Source organism: Apostichopus japonicus, chromosome 1 (genome assembly GCF_037975245.1).
Source record: "Apostichopus japonicus isolate 1M-3 chromosome 1, ASM3797524v1, whole genome shotgun sequence".
NCBI lineage: Eukaryota > Metazoa > Echinodermata > Holothuroidea > Aspidochirotida > Stichopodidae > Apostichopus > Apostichopus japonicus.
Genome location: NC_092561.1, coordinates 16,943,526 through 16,958,297, shown reverse-complemented (window position 1 = coordinate 16,958,297; position 14,772 = coordinate 16,943,526). Strand labels below are relative to the sequence as shown.

The following is a 14,772-nucleotide window of genomic DNA, read 5'->3' as shown; positions in this document are numbered from 1 at the left end:
TATTAACAAGTTTGTAGATTCTACAAACTTCAACCAATGATGCGCCAGAAACTCCAAAACTATTATTTGAACAAAAATATAGATTGTTGTGGAAACATTAAAGTCAAATGCCCAGACTGAGTTGAGATTCTAACTACATTACAACTACTGTATGTATCAAGACATGAAATTGTATTTCCAGATGTTTAACATATATAACACAAATTTTATCTTGTCAATGGCCAGTTGACATACATATAACATATAATTTTAAGGGTGTACTTATGTGATCACTGGAACAAGATGCAACATCAAATGGTGATGCCCACAACATGAATATTCAAAGTTACTGCAACAGCTGCTGTAGAATTAAAGTTTGCAATTTTATCTCTGAAGAATACCCTGCTAGGATCGAAACGTCAGGCCAACTTACTTTTGCAATTATCAGCGGATCCACTTTTGCAAGTTTGAACACCTAAGTAGAGTGATACAATATATTCAATCTCAGAGCTCTACTAGCATCAGGTAGTCATCTTGCTTGAGACCAGACACCTTCAAGAGAGGCAATATCACTGGCCAGGCTAATGAATATTAAGTAATATGGGGCGACCAATACAGAACAGCGTACAAATGATCCAACATGTATTAGGCTGCAGGGAGCTTCTCCAATCCAAGAAAATGAGTTCCAGGTTTGGAATACAAAAGTTACTAGTAAAGCTTGAGTAGGATACACTGTCCCAAGAGTCTAGACATATACCAGCTTGACTGTAAAATTAACCAAGCTGTCCAGCCAGTGCTCTAGTATGCCAGTTTAACTGTAAAACGAAAACTAGTAACTACAGTAGTACTGTAAATCCACAAAACTGACAAACTGTCAGTCTCAAGTTCCCATAACACTTCCATTTGCAATTATATAGAAGGCACTCTCTCAAACTCTGGTTTAATGTACATTCACTCTATATCAGATTAGCAGATTCTCCATTTTGTTCAACATTCCCCTAAAACCAGACTTGCACCCAGGGCATGTGATTGGCCAATAATAGCTGAGTCAGTATTAAACTGGGGAAATAGATTTCATTGGTTTGAAAGTTTTGCTACATTATTAAAAAGATGACGAAAAACCTGCTCTTCCCAGGTTTATTATTAATGACAGGTGTCTTGTCACTTTACTATACCAACATATTCCATGAACCTAAACAGGATGTTCCACCATCTAAGCAACCTTAAATAACTGATTAACTTAAACAAAAGACAATTCTCAAAAATAGAAATCCCCAGAGTCTATAAGTCTATGTCCAATACAGAGAAAAAGTAAGAAGGCCAAGCATTCCTGATCCTACAATAATGGGAATGTTGACAGATTTAGACTAGATAATGACAGCTGTTGCACCAGTCAATGTAGGTTATGTGAACTTGTTATACTCATCAGTTAAATGACTTGGTTTGGGAAACACACAAAAAGAAAAGACTGTATCATTTAGTTTCAGTCTTGAATAAATGTCCATTGAATCACTTGCCAATTTTTTTTTTTTGGCAGCAGACTTAATATTTCTTGAAATTGCTTCAGAGGCAAAAAATGTGAATATCATATCCAAGCTAGCCAAAATTAATTTACTGGCAACTGCCATAAATGTAATAAGGGGCGGCCCACCCAACTCCTCTTTCAACCGACTTTCACCGTGCCCTGCCCGTCTTTCAACTGCCCTTGTCATACAAAATTACAGCAATGTAACTCTCTGCTGTATGTATCTTATGGTGACTACCAACATCCCAGAAATTTATTTGGAAAAACACTACCCTATCTTTCCAGTAACTTCTGTTGTGTGATTCCTTACTGTTTGACCAACAAGGTTCAACACTTAGGCTGTCAGTCTTATAAAAATTGTAATTGAATTCAGCCACTAACTTGATCGCAGAAATGTTAAAAGAGGGCATCGTGAGATGAATAAAACTGATTTCACGTAGAAAACGAATAAGCGTATCCTAAATAAAAATTATAACTACCCTTGTATTTACCAGATCAAAGGAACACTTTTCTTCAATTTTCTCAGAAAAAGGAACACTTTTCTTCAATTTTCTCAGTTACTACAAAAATCAAGGTAAATGTGGATAACCACATTGTAGTGTTTGAAGGACTGAATATGTGATGTTTACAACTTGACTTTGATTGTGTAAAATGTCTCTTGGATTCTTGCCAATAAATTTTGCAAGTGCAAGACATGTGGGCAGGTGTACCGGGTATGTTCAATGTTAATTCTGCTGTGTGCACTAATATGCAATACAGGGCTAAGTACAGACAATTGAAATACTTTACAGCGCATCAAAGAAGGTTGGCAGGTTTGGTAGCCCGAACACAATAACAAGGAGACCCAGCCTCCCCCCCCCCATTGCATCTAGGACAGGGTTGTCCAACCTTTTGCAGAGGAGGACCACATGGAATGATTATGATGAAGGAGGGGGCCGCATGAACCCTACGCTCGATTTTTCGATCTATTGCCCGAAGTCCAAGGCAACAAAATGTGAGCACTGCGTGCGGAGCGCACTGAATTATTTTCCTTCCTGATAAAACAGATGAATAAAGTTCAGCCGCCCCCCCCCCCCCCGTCCGCTGAGAGAGTGTCACACAAACTGACCTGTATGCAGTTTTTTGGACCCAGAAGGTTCGAATGATTGGTTATATAGCTTCGTTATCAATAAATCTGCTCACTAAAATTTTGCACCGTAGAACATCTCTGGCGGGCCGGACGCAACCCTGCGGCGGGCCAGACTGGGGCCCGCGGGCCGTAGGTTGGACAACCCTGATCTAGGATGTTTCGAGCAATGCAACGATCTAAGAAGAGGGTTAACGTGGGCGCATTTTGATTGCTCAAACAGCACTTTTGCAGCCCAGTTTTAAACATTTTCAGACGATTTGTATAGGTTTTTGGAAGACCAATTATAATGGCAGAAGTCGATATAGAGATATGTTTCTTAGGGTTAAATTTGTATCAAAAATTTTGTGCAGGAGTGCATGGATTAACAATCATCCTGCAAAGGTTTTATATATTTTATGTTAGGCACCTGTTTTTGTTGTGATTTTGATACTAACAACAAGAATTCAGTTTTGTCAGCATTAAACTTGAGTTGTTTAGTACCATCCAATTCTGAATTTCAATAAATGTGTCTTAAATTAAGCCAATCTTAGTTTGGATGTCAGATGGGTCAATTAAATTAACCTCAGTCAACATTTGCGTATCATCCGCGTACATATATATGGAAAGAAAGATTTGATTTATTAAGTAGAATATCACTCAGTGGCTTAGTATAAATACTGTAGTGAATAATAATGGGCCTAAGACACTTTCCTGAGGCACACCAAAACTAAGTAGATTATCAGAGGATTGTTGTCATTAAATATTTGAACTACGAAGTGCCTATCAACAAGATAAAACTTCAGTAAACCTAAGGCCGTATTAGAAAAATCATACAAACTTTTGAAACGTGTCAAGAGTATGCTATGATCTATTGTATCAAAAGCAGCACTTAGGTCTAATAGTAATAAAATCACAGCTTTAATCGTGCCAAGTGACATTACCAGCTTATTTGGAAATAGCCACCATGGCAGTTTCCACAGTGTCCAGACCTAGCCTAGGCCAAGCTATAATAAATAGGCATATTGATACAAGAGATAAACCTTAATCTCAAATAAATGATCATGTATCTTGAGATGACTTTCTCAAATTTAGAAACAAAACTAGGCCTAGTAAGATTAGAAACTAGCCTGTAATTGCTTAATACATTTTGGTCAAGATTACTCTTTTTAAGCAATGGCCTTATGACTGCAGGTTTCATACTAGGCCTAAATGGAAAAATGCCACACAGCATGAAATAATTAAATATATTATTAACATAACAGCAGCAACATGGGCACACATCTTTGAAGAAAAACTGATGGTAGGAGGATCTAATTTGGATATTTTTAGTTTCGAAACTTTCAGAACTGATTCAAGTTCTTTTACCGATGTAGGCCTAGGTGCAAATCAAATGAGCCAAGGCTAGTCATGTTAGTGCAACTCGTGTGGCATTGTGAGGTTGTAGCAGATGGCTGGTCAACTCAATCCATAGACCAGTACGGAACTTTCAAAATTTGTTAGCATGTTATTGTCAATTGGTGAACTGGTATTTGGTAAGGCTAAAATTTTTGAATAATTCAGCAGCTGACCGTGAAGATGATTCAAATCTGTTCGTGTAGAAGATGCGTTTGGCTTCTTAAGTTCTTTTATGAGGTGCTGGCTCTAGTTCTAGCCTATACATGCATGTCTAGTGGCAGCGATATCCCCAACCATGGCTCTTTCTGACTTGAATAAGCAACAATGTACTGCCTACTTAACAGGTGTCTGGGTAAATGAGCCTAGGCATATTGCCTTTATCTATCAAGACCTAGCCTATGCCTGAGTGAATGACACTTCATTACTTGACAATGACAGTTGATATTGAAAAAAAAAACTAGCTAGGCCTAGGCCTAGGCTAAGTACTACCATTTACCAACCTGTTCAACTCACTGTGTTAGTGTGTATTAGAAACCAGAACTTCAATGGCCCATGTGTATTGTATTGTCTAGTAGTATTGTCACAAAACATATTCAATACAAATACTTAGGTGCCTGGCTTTACCTACTGATCACTAGCTGTGGCGTAGTGTGAGCTACCAATAGTCATACCATTTACACTTAATCATCAGTAACGCTTAGGCCTACCTGGGAAATGCCTGTTTCGCCGACTTCACTGCTAAGTCAATTTCTTCCTTTCCACTGTCCGGAATTTTCGCCCAAACTTCACCAGTGGCTGGGTTGAAACTATCTAAGTGAGTTTTAGCAGGGATGAACTCCCCACCGATAAAATTTTGTACCTCCAGTGCCATTGTTTTCCTTTTCTTTGCTGCTACGACCTCCATAAACACCTACCAGTATTAATGTGTATTTATACTATAATGGCACTGTACCCGTACCTAGGACCAGTGTTTGCAAACACATGTGTTTATTTAGTGTAGCCGCGCGAAAGCTAGCATCTGCAATTCATGATGATTTATATCTCTAATCTACGGAAGCCTTAGTATAAACATGACAAATGAGTATTTGATAATTGACGTTTCGTCGACCTAAATTAATTCATTAAAATGCAGAATATCTAAGGATTGACGTTTTGACGACATTATATAATTCCAGATTAAGCATATTGCAAGTCGGTAATATCGCGTTTTTGACAATTTGAAGAGTTGATGCATCTCGCCAAAAACTGTCAAATATTTGATTTTTGTCATCATGACTAGCAGATGCATCTCGACAAAAGTAATTTTTCAGATTTTCGACATTTTGACGATTTAGAATATGTCATCAAAACGCCAATTTTCAACTTCTTATCATACTTAACTTATCATCTTATCATTCTTATCGCGAGTTCCTGCTTGCAGGAGGATGTAATATAGAAACATACATACATACTGACGAGTTGTTGTATATCTCATCAAATGGTCAATTCACATATCCCTTCTACGCTTCCGTACTAATCTCTTACTTTCTGTACTGTCGATTCAGTGTGGCCATGCCGGGGAAATAGTGCATTACACTTACTCGAATCCACAGGAGTATATATATATTTGTACCCGGATCACTGCGATGTGCTTCGCGTGAATTGTAACATTAACGCGCGCGCGGGAACTTCTATGGTATATGCCTTCAGCAGTGTTGAGCGAGGGGTATGGGAATTTTTACAACCGCTTAAAACTCCGAGTCACAAGAGTGACAAGATATCAATTTGGTTTAACCACCCTCGTTAAGGTTTGTTAACTCAGTATTTTAACTTCCACTTCAGTTCAATGCAAATAAAAGTGTCTGTTCGTCCGCGCAAAACTTTCAACTTTCTCTTACCTACATTGTAATCGAATCACCCTCGGTATGTGGAATACAATACAAAGAGCGCGCACAGTGTTTTTATCTTATTGAGTATTTAACAGAAAGGGCGCTCAAACACATCTTCAGTCCCATAAAATGCATACAGCGCTGGTACCTGAAGGCGCCAAACAATATTCCTAGGCACCAAATAAATCAAGATAAGTTAACACTGAATGATGTTGTGCAATGCATGTATCGTCTGTATTTACCACAGAACATGATAGATGGCAGCAATAACTGGTGGCACAGGAATTTTTATTTCTTAATTATTCATTCATTCAAATACTTACTTCGCATTCCGATTAAGTTTTGAATCTGCACTGACACAAGAAACTCGATGGATTGTTTTTATTAATCTAGTTGTTTATTTTGTTTTCGTGTACACAAGTTAGCACTCATGAGATCATATATTGGGGCGAACAATGACTTATTTTAATAGCTGATGATTCTCATTTCCAACTACAGCTGAGGACCTGTTTAATTTAACAATATACGTACAGTATACTGTTAATCTTTTTGCCTTTTGAAGATCATTAACAGTTAGTAGTCTTTGTGAAAGGGACCTGGACATGATTGAGTGTGGTGTGGGTGGTTGGGAGGGGGGGGGGTCGGGGTAGTAGTTTGGTTGGAGACAAACCAATGTTTTTAACAGTGGCAGCCTACATATATTGACATCACTACTGATAGTGGCCCTAGTGTTGTTGGGTGTCTTGGTCACCACATGATATAGATCAACGTTATCAAAGTTCATAATAGCCCCTACCCTCTCCACTTCCTTTCACATACAAGGAGTTGCTGTTTACCCACAATTCAAAGGAAATTGAGGGTTTATTAGATTTATCTAGCCAATGAAAGCAGGCAGACATCAAGGTAAAATTAAGCTTATATAGACTAGCAAATCACAGCATTGTACTTGAACACAAAACCAGATCTTGCTAACCATTTCCTCCACAAGGTATTCATTGCAACTTCTATGAAGGGCTCTCAGGTAAATGTTTCATTCATGAGGTACGATCAAAGGTTACTGTATCATCAATGAGGGGCACTACTTTCTGAGAATGAAAACTTAGCTTTTTCACATAAAACTCCTTTGGACAAATCTAAATACTAATACTTCAATTATTTAAATAAAGAACGAAACTAACCGTTAATATATATATTTTTTTTGAAAATCATCATATTCAAGTTTATTTATACTTTCATATCTCTCAATCTGTAAAATCTTACAAATCAATGCTTCATGCATGGCAAGGGTAAATTAAACAAATAATACAAAACATTGCAGTATCAAGCAGAAATTAGCAAAAGATAACACACAAAGAATGTTATGGCAGAAATGACCATTTGTGTATCTACTGGAAACAACAGAACCTCACTGAAACAGTAAATGTCAGTATATATATAACCACAGACCTTACCAGCACACAGAGGTGCAACCAAAGAACATGGCAGTTGACAGTGGCCAGTGGACCATCTGAGTTCGTCAACTGACAGAGCAAGGTTCAGATTTGGTAACCAGCAGGATTTGGTGTGTTGGTCACCAACTGACGGTGTGGCGGTCACCAGATGACGGTGTGGCGGTCACCAGATGACGGTAACCAGCGGGCAATGTGTTGGTCACCAGCTGACAGTGTGTGGGTCACCAACCCACGATGTGGGGGTCACCAGCTGACAGTGGCGGTCACCAGCCCACGATGTGGGGGTCACCAGATGACGGTGTGGTGGTCACCAGCCAACGGTGTGTTGGTCACCAGCTGATTGTTATTTACCATTGATGTAAAATGTAGTCTGCAACCAATTGACGAACATTTTAATGAAACATTTTAATGAAAACAGTATAAAACGTCAACCTCTCTTAAAGTGTCAGGTCAGTGTTATTAGTGGTCTTTGTTACAACTGACACTGCAGATAGTTAATACTAATTTGATTACAATGGAACAAGATACTTGGTTAATATTCAGAAATTTGAATATATAATGGAATGTTTTGATAAACTAGCATTTTACAACAAAGTGCTATGCAAAATGAACGAGGGGTCTAAAAACAGAACCTAGATAGTGCTTTGTAAATTCATTTCCAAAATTGCTGTAATTTAATCACTTAATTTTCACCTTAATATCAGTGATATCCTCATTAAATAATTTGCCTGAGATCAGATATTAATACCCTTCCTTTTTTTAGGTTTATATCTTTTGCTCGGTCTGACTAACCAAACAACTTCCAAATACATAATTATGAAAAACCTTTTGTAAACTAAACTCATTTGCTTGTTGGTAAAAGTTTTTCCTATTTTGCAATAAGATGAGTTTTATAAATTTAGACAGGTTTATTTGGGTCAATTGGGCACATTCACATATATCAGTGCCTCCAGTTTTGCTACTTAAGTGACCCAGCTTTCATAAATCAACCTAAATTAAATCAAGTAATAATTCAATGATCAACTTATTTAAGAATCTACTTTTTGCAGCAATTACTTACAGTGCTTCAAACGAATGACCATGTACTATTTGTATATTTGATAAGCCAACACTCTCTCAAATTTTCATATCCGGAAGCCTTCCGGGTAGATTTCTGTATTGGACAAATTTTTGGTAGTTGTAAACTAATGTCATTACAAACAGACTCGACTAGAATTATATAACATGGTCTCATTTAAAAGGAAGGAAAGAGGCATTGTTTTAAAAAGAAGGCACAATCTATAAACCATACATTGGTATGGAGAACGTTCAATTTAAGGCAAGCCTCACATCTGGAAGAAATTAAGATTTGCTGAATACAAGATTTGGACATCAGAGGTCCAATGCAATGATGAATTTTTTTTGTTTATACATATTTTTAAGATTTTAATCTCTTCTTGTTAGTATTTCTGTTGCATATTTATTAACCATTTCCCAGTTGTGTTGATATCGTTGTAAATCAAGTGTGCCAGATAAGTACTTCAAACAAAACATACTCCTCATAGGCAAATTGATAGCATCTGACACCCAACACATGATCAGAAATTAATAAATACAAATATATTAAGTACTATATATTTTTATAAATCAGTGACAATTTCACTTGGAAGAGAGACTGCTTAGTTTTGATACATTCTAACCTTCCCATTTTCAGGTCATCTTGATGCAAATAGTCTTATCTTCGGTGTAGAAGTTTAAGGATTCCTTGGCACTCTCTCGACCGATCCCAGAAGCTTTGATTCCTCCGAAAGGCATGTTAAGATCGCGAATCAGCCCACAATTGGTCCAAACTGCACCAACCTACAACATAAACATGATTCAGTTTAGTGCAAGGAAAACCCAGAGATCAAATTGGGCAAATGAACCAGAAAAAAAGCCCAAAAAACACTGACTGATGACTCTTTGCCATACTTTTAGCAAGCTTTTCTTCATTATCGTGTATACTTAAAACTTTATTAAACTCAAGTGACCTTTGACCTCAACAAAAATCAAAGGGTTACTTTGAAGTTACTAAAGTGGATTAACATGTACCAGGCATGAACAAAGATCATACAACATTTACTTTTGAAGAGTTTACAAAGCTTTTAGACTGAATGAGGCAGTACCGTACTTGGCTTTCAATATCCTAAGTTTTGTAAGTAAGACTTGGCCTAGGGCTTGGCCTAACTGTTAGGCCCTAACATCTGTACTCATAACACATCCTCTATCCTAAATTGCTCTCACATACATTTCTTATCTGTACTCTAACATCTGTACTCATAACGCATCCTCCTATCCTACACTGCTCTCACATACATTTCTTTCATAACACACACACAAGGTTATCCTCAGCTTAACATCAGGACCTAATGTTAGGCTTATACAAACCAACAAACATTGCCAGTGTTATACTTGCAGTAGTAATGACTTATTCTAGTAGAAGTACTGTCACCACTTTGCCTAGCTGTACAGTAGGCTATACCTGGTACATTTACCTTTCACGTGACCATGTTTGGGTAAAATTGTTGTGTCTGTCTTTTATCAAAGGCAGCTCCAATGAAATTTTGTGTTCACTTCTTATTGATATCATTATTTCTTGTTTATACTGGTTGCATAGAAACATTTAAAATCCTAGTACAGCTTAATTACTGGTTGTGTACACTGACAAGTGATCAGTGGGTGTGTGGAGTTTTGCAAGTTTGCTTAAGTTTTCTTATATGGTGATCAATGGAGATCTATAGGACAGTTATAACAATAGGATATGTTATAAGAAATACAAAATTGGATTTCAGACGAAATTTGGAAAAGTGGCATCTCTGTTCAATACTTTTTCATTACCTCAAGTTTATGAGCTACCCGATGAGCTGTACCCAGGTCCGTGGTCCAAACAGAGGCACAAAGGCCAAACTGTACTCCATTGGCCCTTTCAATGACTTCTTCTTCGGTCTGAAATGGTACCACACATGTGACAGGGCCAAATATCTCTTCCTGCATGCACCTTGAGGTATCTTTTAAGTTGGTGATCACAGTTGGCCTCATGAAATAACCCTTGGGAGGAAAATGCCACAAAGTATAATCACTATAGAAGGAACATAGTCCAACACAATACATTATAATATAATGGCAGTGGTTAGGGAGGGTTGTGCAGGAAAGGTATCCCTTTGACTATCAATCTAAATATATATACATATATGACAGTGTCAATAATGAAAAAAAAAAACAAGCATTAGCAAAAGTTACAGCCAGAAAATATTCCGTTTATCAACATGTAATTGTCATCAAGTGTGACATCCAGTAGGTATCCTAAATATCAACCTTTGACCCACAGGTGATAGAGTTGGCAGATTTCTCACCCCAAATAGCATGATATCAATGAATCGGTGGGATCTACCTGCATGCCCCCACCCCCCTCGAATGGCTTTGATGGTTAATTCCCACTACAAATGTCCAAGGTAAACTATACCCTGGAACTGTACCTCCATATAGTAATGAACATTGTACCTCACAATATCATTGTAATGTCTTATTTGAGATGTGTACGGTCAACTTTAGGTAACATAAAGGCAACATAGGTTACATATAGGCAACTTTACCTCCATAGTGTAATAAACATTGTACCTCACAATTTCATTGTAATATTTTATTTGAGATGTGTATGGTGAACGAGGCTCTTTGTGTCTAGGCATGTTAAGAGGCCTATAATTCCTAGGCATGTGAAACCCATTTTTGCTACGGTTCTTTAACACTTTCTACTTACATTTCGATGACTTTCTGGAAGAGATAATTCCTCATCTTGGCTTCTTTCTCCACATTCAATGCGACCTCCTTCTTCAATAGCTATGTCCACGTAACCTTTGACCTTTGCCAAGTGTTCTTTACTGATCAGGGCCCCTACATCAGTGGTGCTTTCCGTTGGCGGTCCAACTTTAAGTTTTCTGAAGAGACAGAATTGTTAAAAAAATCTCTTCAATTTTAAATCAGTGAATTGGGATTGATGCCAAGTTTGACTGATGGAAGAAAAAATCAATATTAAAAGTTTTCAAATGATTTTTAGAAGTATAAAGTAGAGTGTTTGAAAAGATGCATGATTTGAGCTCACTAAACACACACAATCCAATAGATAGATCTCAACACAGCATTAAACATCTTTTAAAAGCACAGATCGTTATAACGTTCAGTGACCCACAACCTCTTAGACCACCACCCAGCAAGACAGTTGGCATGTGTCTCCACTCCCCCCCCCCCACCACCCATTACCATGTTATCATTGCAATGCCGTTATTTACATTTTGTTGTTAATGTGACTGTTAGCTCTGCTGTCTTGACAGAAGTACGTCCATCTTGGTTTCAAGAGGAGACAATGGAATCGGAAGATTAGGATTATATCACAGGTCATATTAACCCATAGGTTGCAAACGATCACCCTACAACTAGTCAACAGGGGTTCCTTCTTTCTAAGACATTAAACCTTTTCAAATTAAATTTGTAAAAATCTAAAAACAGTGAGACATATATTTACATCATATGTTGTGTAAAAGTAAGTTGGCCTGACGTTTCGATCCTAGCAGGATCTTTGGCTAAATGGAAAGTAACGTACAGTAACAGAAGGGACAAAAACACGCACAGAATACAGACAGGTTAATGAGCATGGTGAACACAAAGAGATGGATGAAAAGGGGATTAGTAGACAAGGGATGGAGAGAAGAAAAAAAAGAAACCAACAGGGGAAGAGGAGAGGTAGGAGATAAACAGTGGAGGGACAAAGAGAGGATTAAGGCAAGGGGGTAGGAAATAAACTGGAGAAGGACAAAGACAGAAAGGTGTGGAGAAAAAAGGGTGTAAGAGAGCTATGAGAAGAGGAGTGATGGGGGGGGGACAAGGGGAGAGTAGGGGGACAGAAGAAAAGTTAGTCATATGTCGACAGATATTTAGGTTTCAAAAATTGCTGTTCACCAATACTTGGCAAGCAGAAACCTTCCAAGAAATAGGAGGGGGGGGGGGGTAAATAAAAAAAAAAAAATTGCTTAGTCACCTTGTAGCTTCTATGAACAGTTCCAAAAACCTTGGATAGAGTTTCTCCTGGACGAAGATCCTGCTGGTGGCGATACAGACCTCTCCTTGATTGGTGAAACTGGAACGAACGGCCATTGGAATGCACTGCTCTAAATCAGCATCGTCAAATATTATAGCAGCATTCTTACCTCCGAGCTAGACAGCAAAGGGAAGACTATTACAAATCAGGTCTCAAATTTCACAAATCAGGTCTCAAACAGATAAAAAATTTAGTGTTCAACCGATTATGCATAACAGAAAATACCAATTACCGATTATTTTTTTCATAATCGTACCGATTCCGATTATTTGAAAATGAGACGGAAATGTGACATCCTACCTAGTCAGCACTGTGATAAGTGAATGGCCTAACCACCTCGACGTGAATGTCACCTGTTAATGGCTTGAAATGGGCTAAGAATAGTTACTCAAAATATCCATCTCAAAAAGTATCTCAGACAAACCATCCATCTTCAATCTTTACCAAAGTGTAAATTTTAATGACATATTGCCTTCATTCCGACATTATTTTGTACTCATTTTCAGTATTATACCGTTTATGAACAAATAGAAATATTACGAACTTGAAGTTAAACATACCTATTCGTTACCTATTTAACTCCATTCAGGTTCAATTAGAAAATGTAAGCTTAGGCAAATCAAACTGAAAAGCAAATTGTACCATTGTAACTTGTTTAAAATTACTCTAAAATGTAATGCCATATTGATGTAAAGAAATAATAACAACTAGAAACTACTCCAATATAAAATATAACATTCCCTCTATAAGACAAACTATATACACACTTACAGTACCTTCCAAACAAATGCCGGTTTCCAGCAAATTGAAAGTAAGCTACGCATTTTTTTTTTTTTTTGCAAACAGATGGTTAGGCTACATTTCCCATTGACTTAGTGTGGTTGTTAGGCTAACATGTGGTCGAAGATTGCAGTTTCCGTGGATATTTTTATTTTTTATTTGCGAAACAACTAGAGCAAATAAACAGATGGCAAGGTTAGATTGCCATGCAGTTGACTTAGTGTGAAGTAAGGCTACCATGTGGTCGGAGATTTGGGAGGATTTTAGGTTATTTTCGCGGGTACTGAAATTGCTTCGTGCAGGCTGTAATTTGCCACGGGAGCTTCCCGGTGATTGTGCGCCACCTTCTCGCACTGCTTCAAATTTCATGCGGGATGTGAAGACTGTTTGCGCGATTCGCACTGCAACTGCAATTCCTAGCTGAAGCAAACGCATGTCACAATTAATTTTACACAGACACCTGATATAACGAGGGCGATTTTCTTATATTTCTTTTTCGCACTCGTAATTGTGCTTTAGGAGGGCTTTTTAGCACTTGCGAGGGCGAATCGCCCGTCGTCCCCGCTTATTTCCGACCCTGTCAAGCACATTCGTTAATTCGCGAAATTGGTATTGCTGCAATGCTTACGGTGCCAAGAAATTTGAAGTCACTAACCACGAGGGAAGCAAAATCGGCGACCCTGGCAGCGTAAATTGATGAAAGTATACACTGTGAAAGACGTATAGAGGGTGTCTTATTTTAATATTTCGTAGTAAAAGAACAAACCTTATACATCAGTTGATATTTTCAACTTCCATATGTTTTTGAATAATATGTTCACGTTCCATATGTTTTTGAATAATCGGTATGACATAACTGGTATTCCACGTAATTTTTACCGATTCCGATTATGTTCCGATTATGCAATATTCGTACCGATTCCGATTAGGTTAATCGTTTGAACACTAAAAAAATTTAGTTTAAATTGTTTCTCATAGCATCCACCTTATCCCAACAACACTTCATCTCAATCAAGAACTTGGCTCAGACCAGGCAGGGAGTTGTCGCCCACTTGTACTAACAACTATCCACCAATGCAAAGATCCTTCAAACACAGTAAGTCGCTTGGTAAAGTGCAAACCCTTTATCCGTAATGGAAGGTGTTTGGTGACCAAGATTTGCATTCTCAATTGTATCAAACTGCAAGATAATTACTTGTTTTAACCAGTACGGATCAGGGAAAGGGAGGATTTGGAAGACATTTTCCTGATGCTATTTACTACCAAATTATTATCACAGTGCAGAATGGCAAAGTTGCTGTACACAAGTGTAAAGCAGTTTTGTACAAAAGAACCATAGTATGTTATGGGAGACAAATTCAGAGCCATCATAAATTATGCAAAATATTACTAAACAGCTACTTATTCTAATAGTGAGAAACAAGGCTGAGTAGGCTGAGTATTAAAGCAGCATTTTACGTCCTCGACTATGATATTTCTCAACCTTACTGACTCCACTATGCCATAACGACATACATAACTAGCTTATCTATTATATTTTACTTCAAATGGTGGCA

The 14,772-nt window shown here is 37.7% G+C and overlaps 2 protein-coding genes across 3 annotated transcripts in view; both read right to left on the bottom strand.

The window, feature by feature from the left end:
* The window catches only part of LOC139969183 (2-aminomuconic semialdehyde dehydrogenase-like), a 32,004-nt gene extending 27,045 nt beyond the window's left edge, over positions 1-4,959 (bottom strand). For both annotated transcript variants that reach the window (XM_071974050.1, XM_071974039.1), the window contains exon 1: positions 4,715-4,959. In XM_071974050.1, the coding sequence (XP_071830151.1) occupies positions 4,715-4,911 (197 nt within the window). In that variant the 5' untranslated portion in view covers positions 4,912-4,959. The remainder of the gene's footprint in view (positions 1-4,714) is intronic.
* A 2,102-nt stretch (positions 4,960-7,061) lies between these two features.
* Positions 7,062-14,772, bottom strand: part of LOC139969174 (2-aminomuconic semialdehyde dehydrogenase-like) — a 53,150-nt gene continuing 45,439 nt past the window's right edge. Inside the window, exons 5-8 of the mRNA XM_071974025.1 lie at positions 12,377-12,552; positions 11,102-11,279; positions 10,183-10,392; positions 7,062-9,165 (exon numbers count right to left, since the gene is read on the bottom strand). Coding sequence (XP_071830126.1) covers positions 9,016-9,165; positions 10,183-10,392; positions 11,102-11,279; positions 12,377-12,552 — 714 coding nt within the window. The 3' untranslated portion in view covers positions 7,062-9,015. The remainder of the gene's footprint in view (positions 9,166-10,182; positions 10,393-11,101; positions 11,280-12,376; positions 12,553-14,772) is intronic.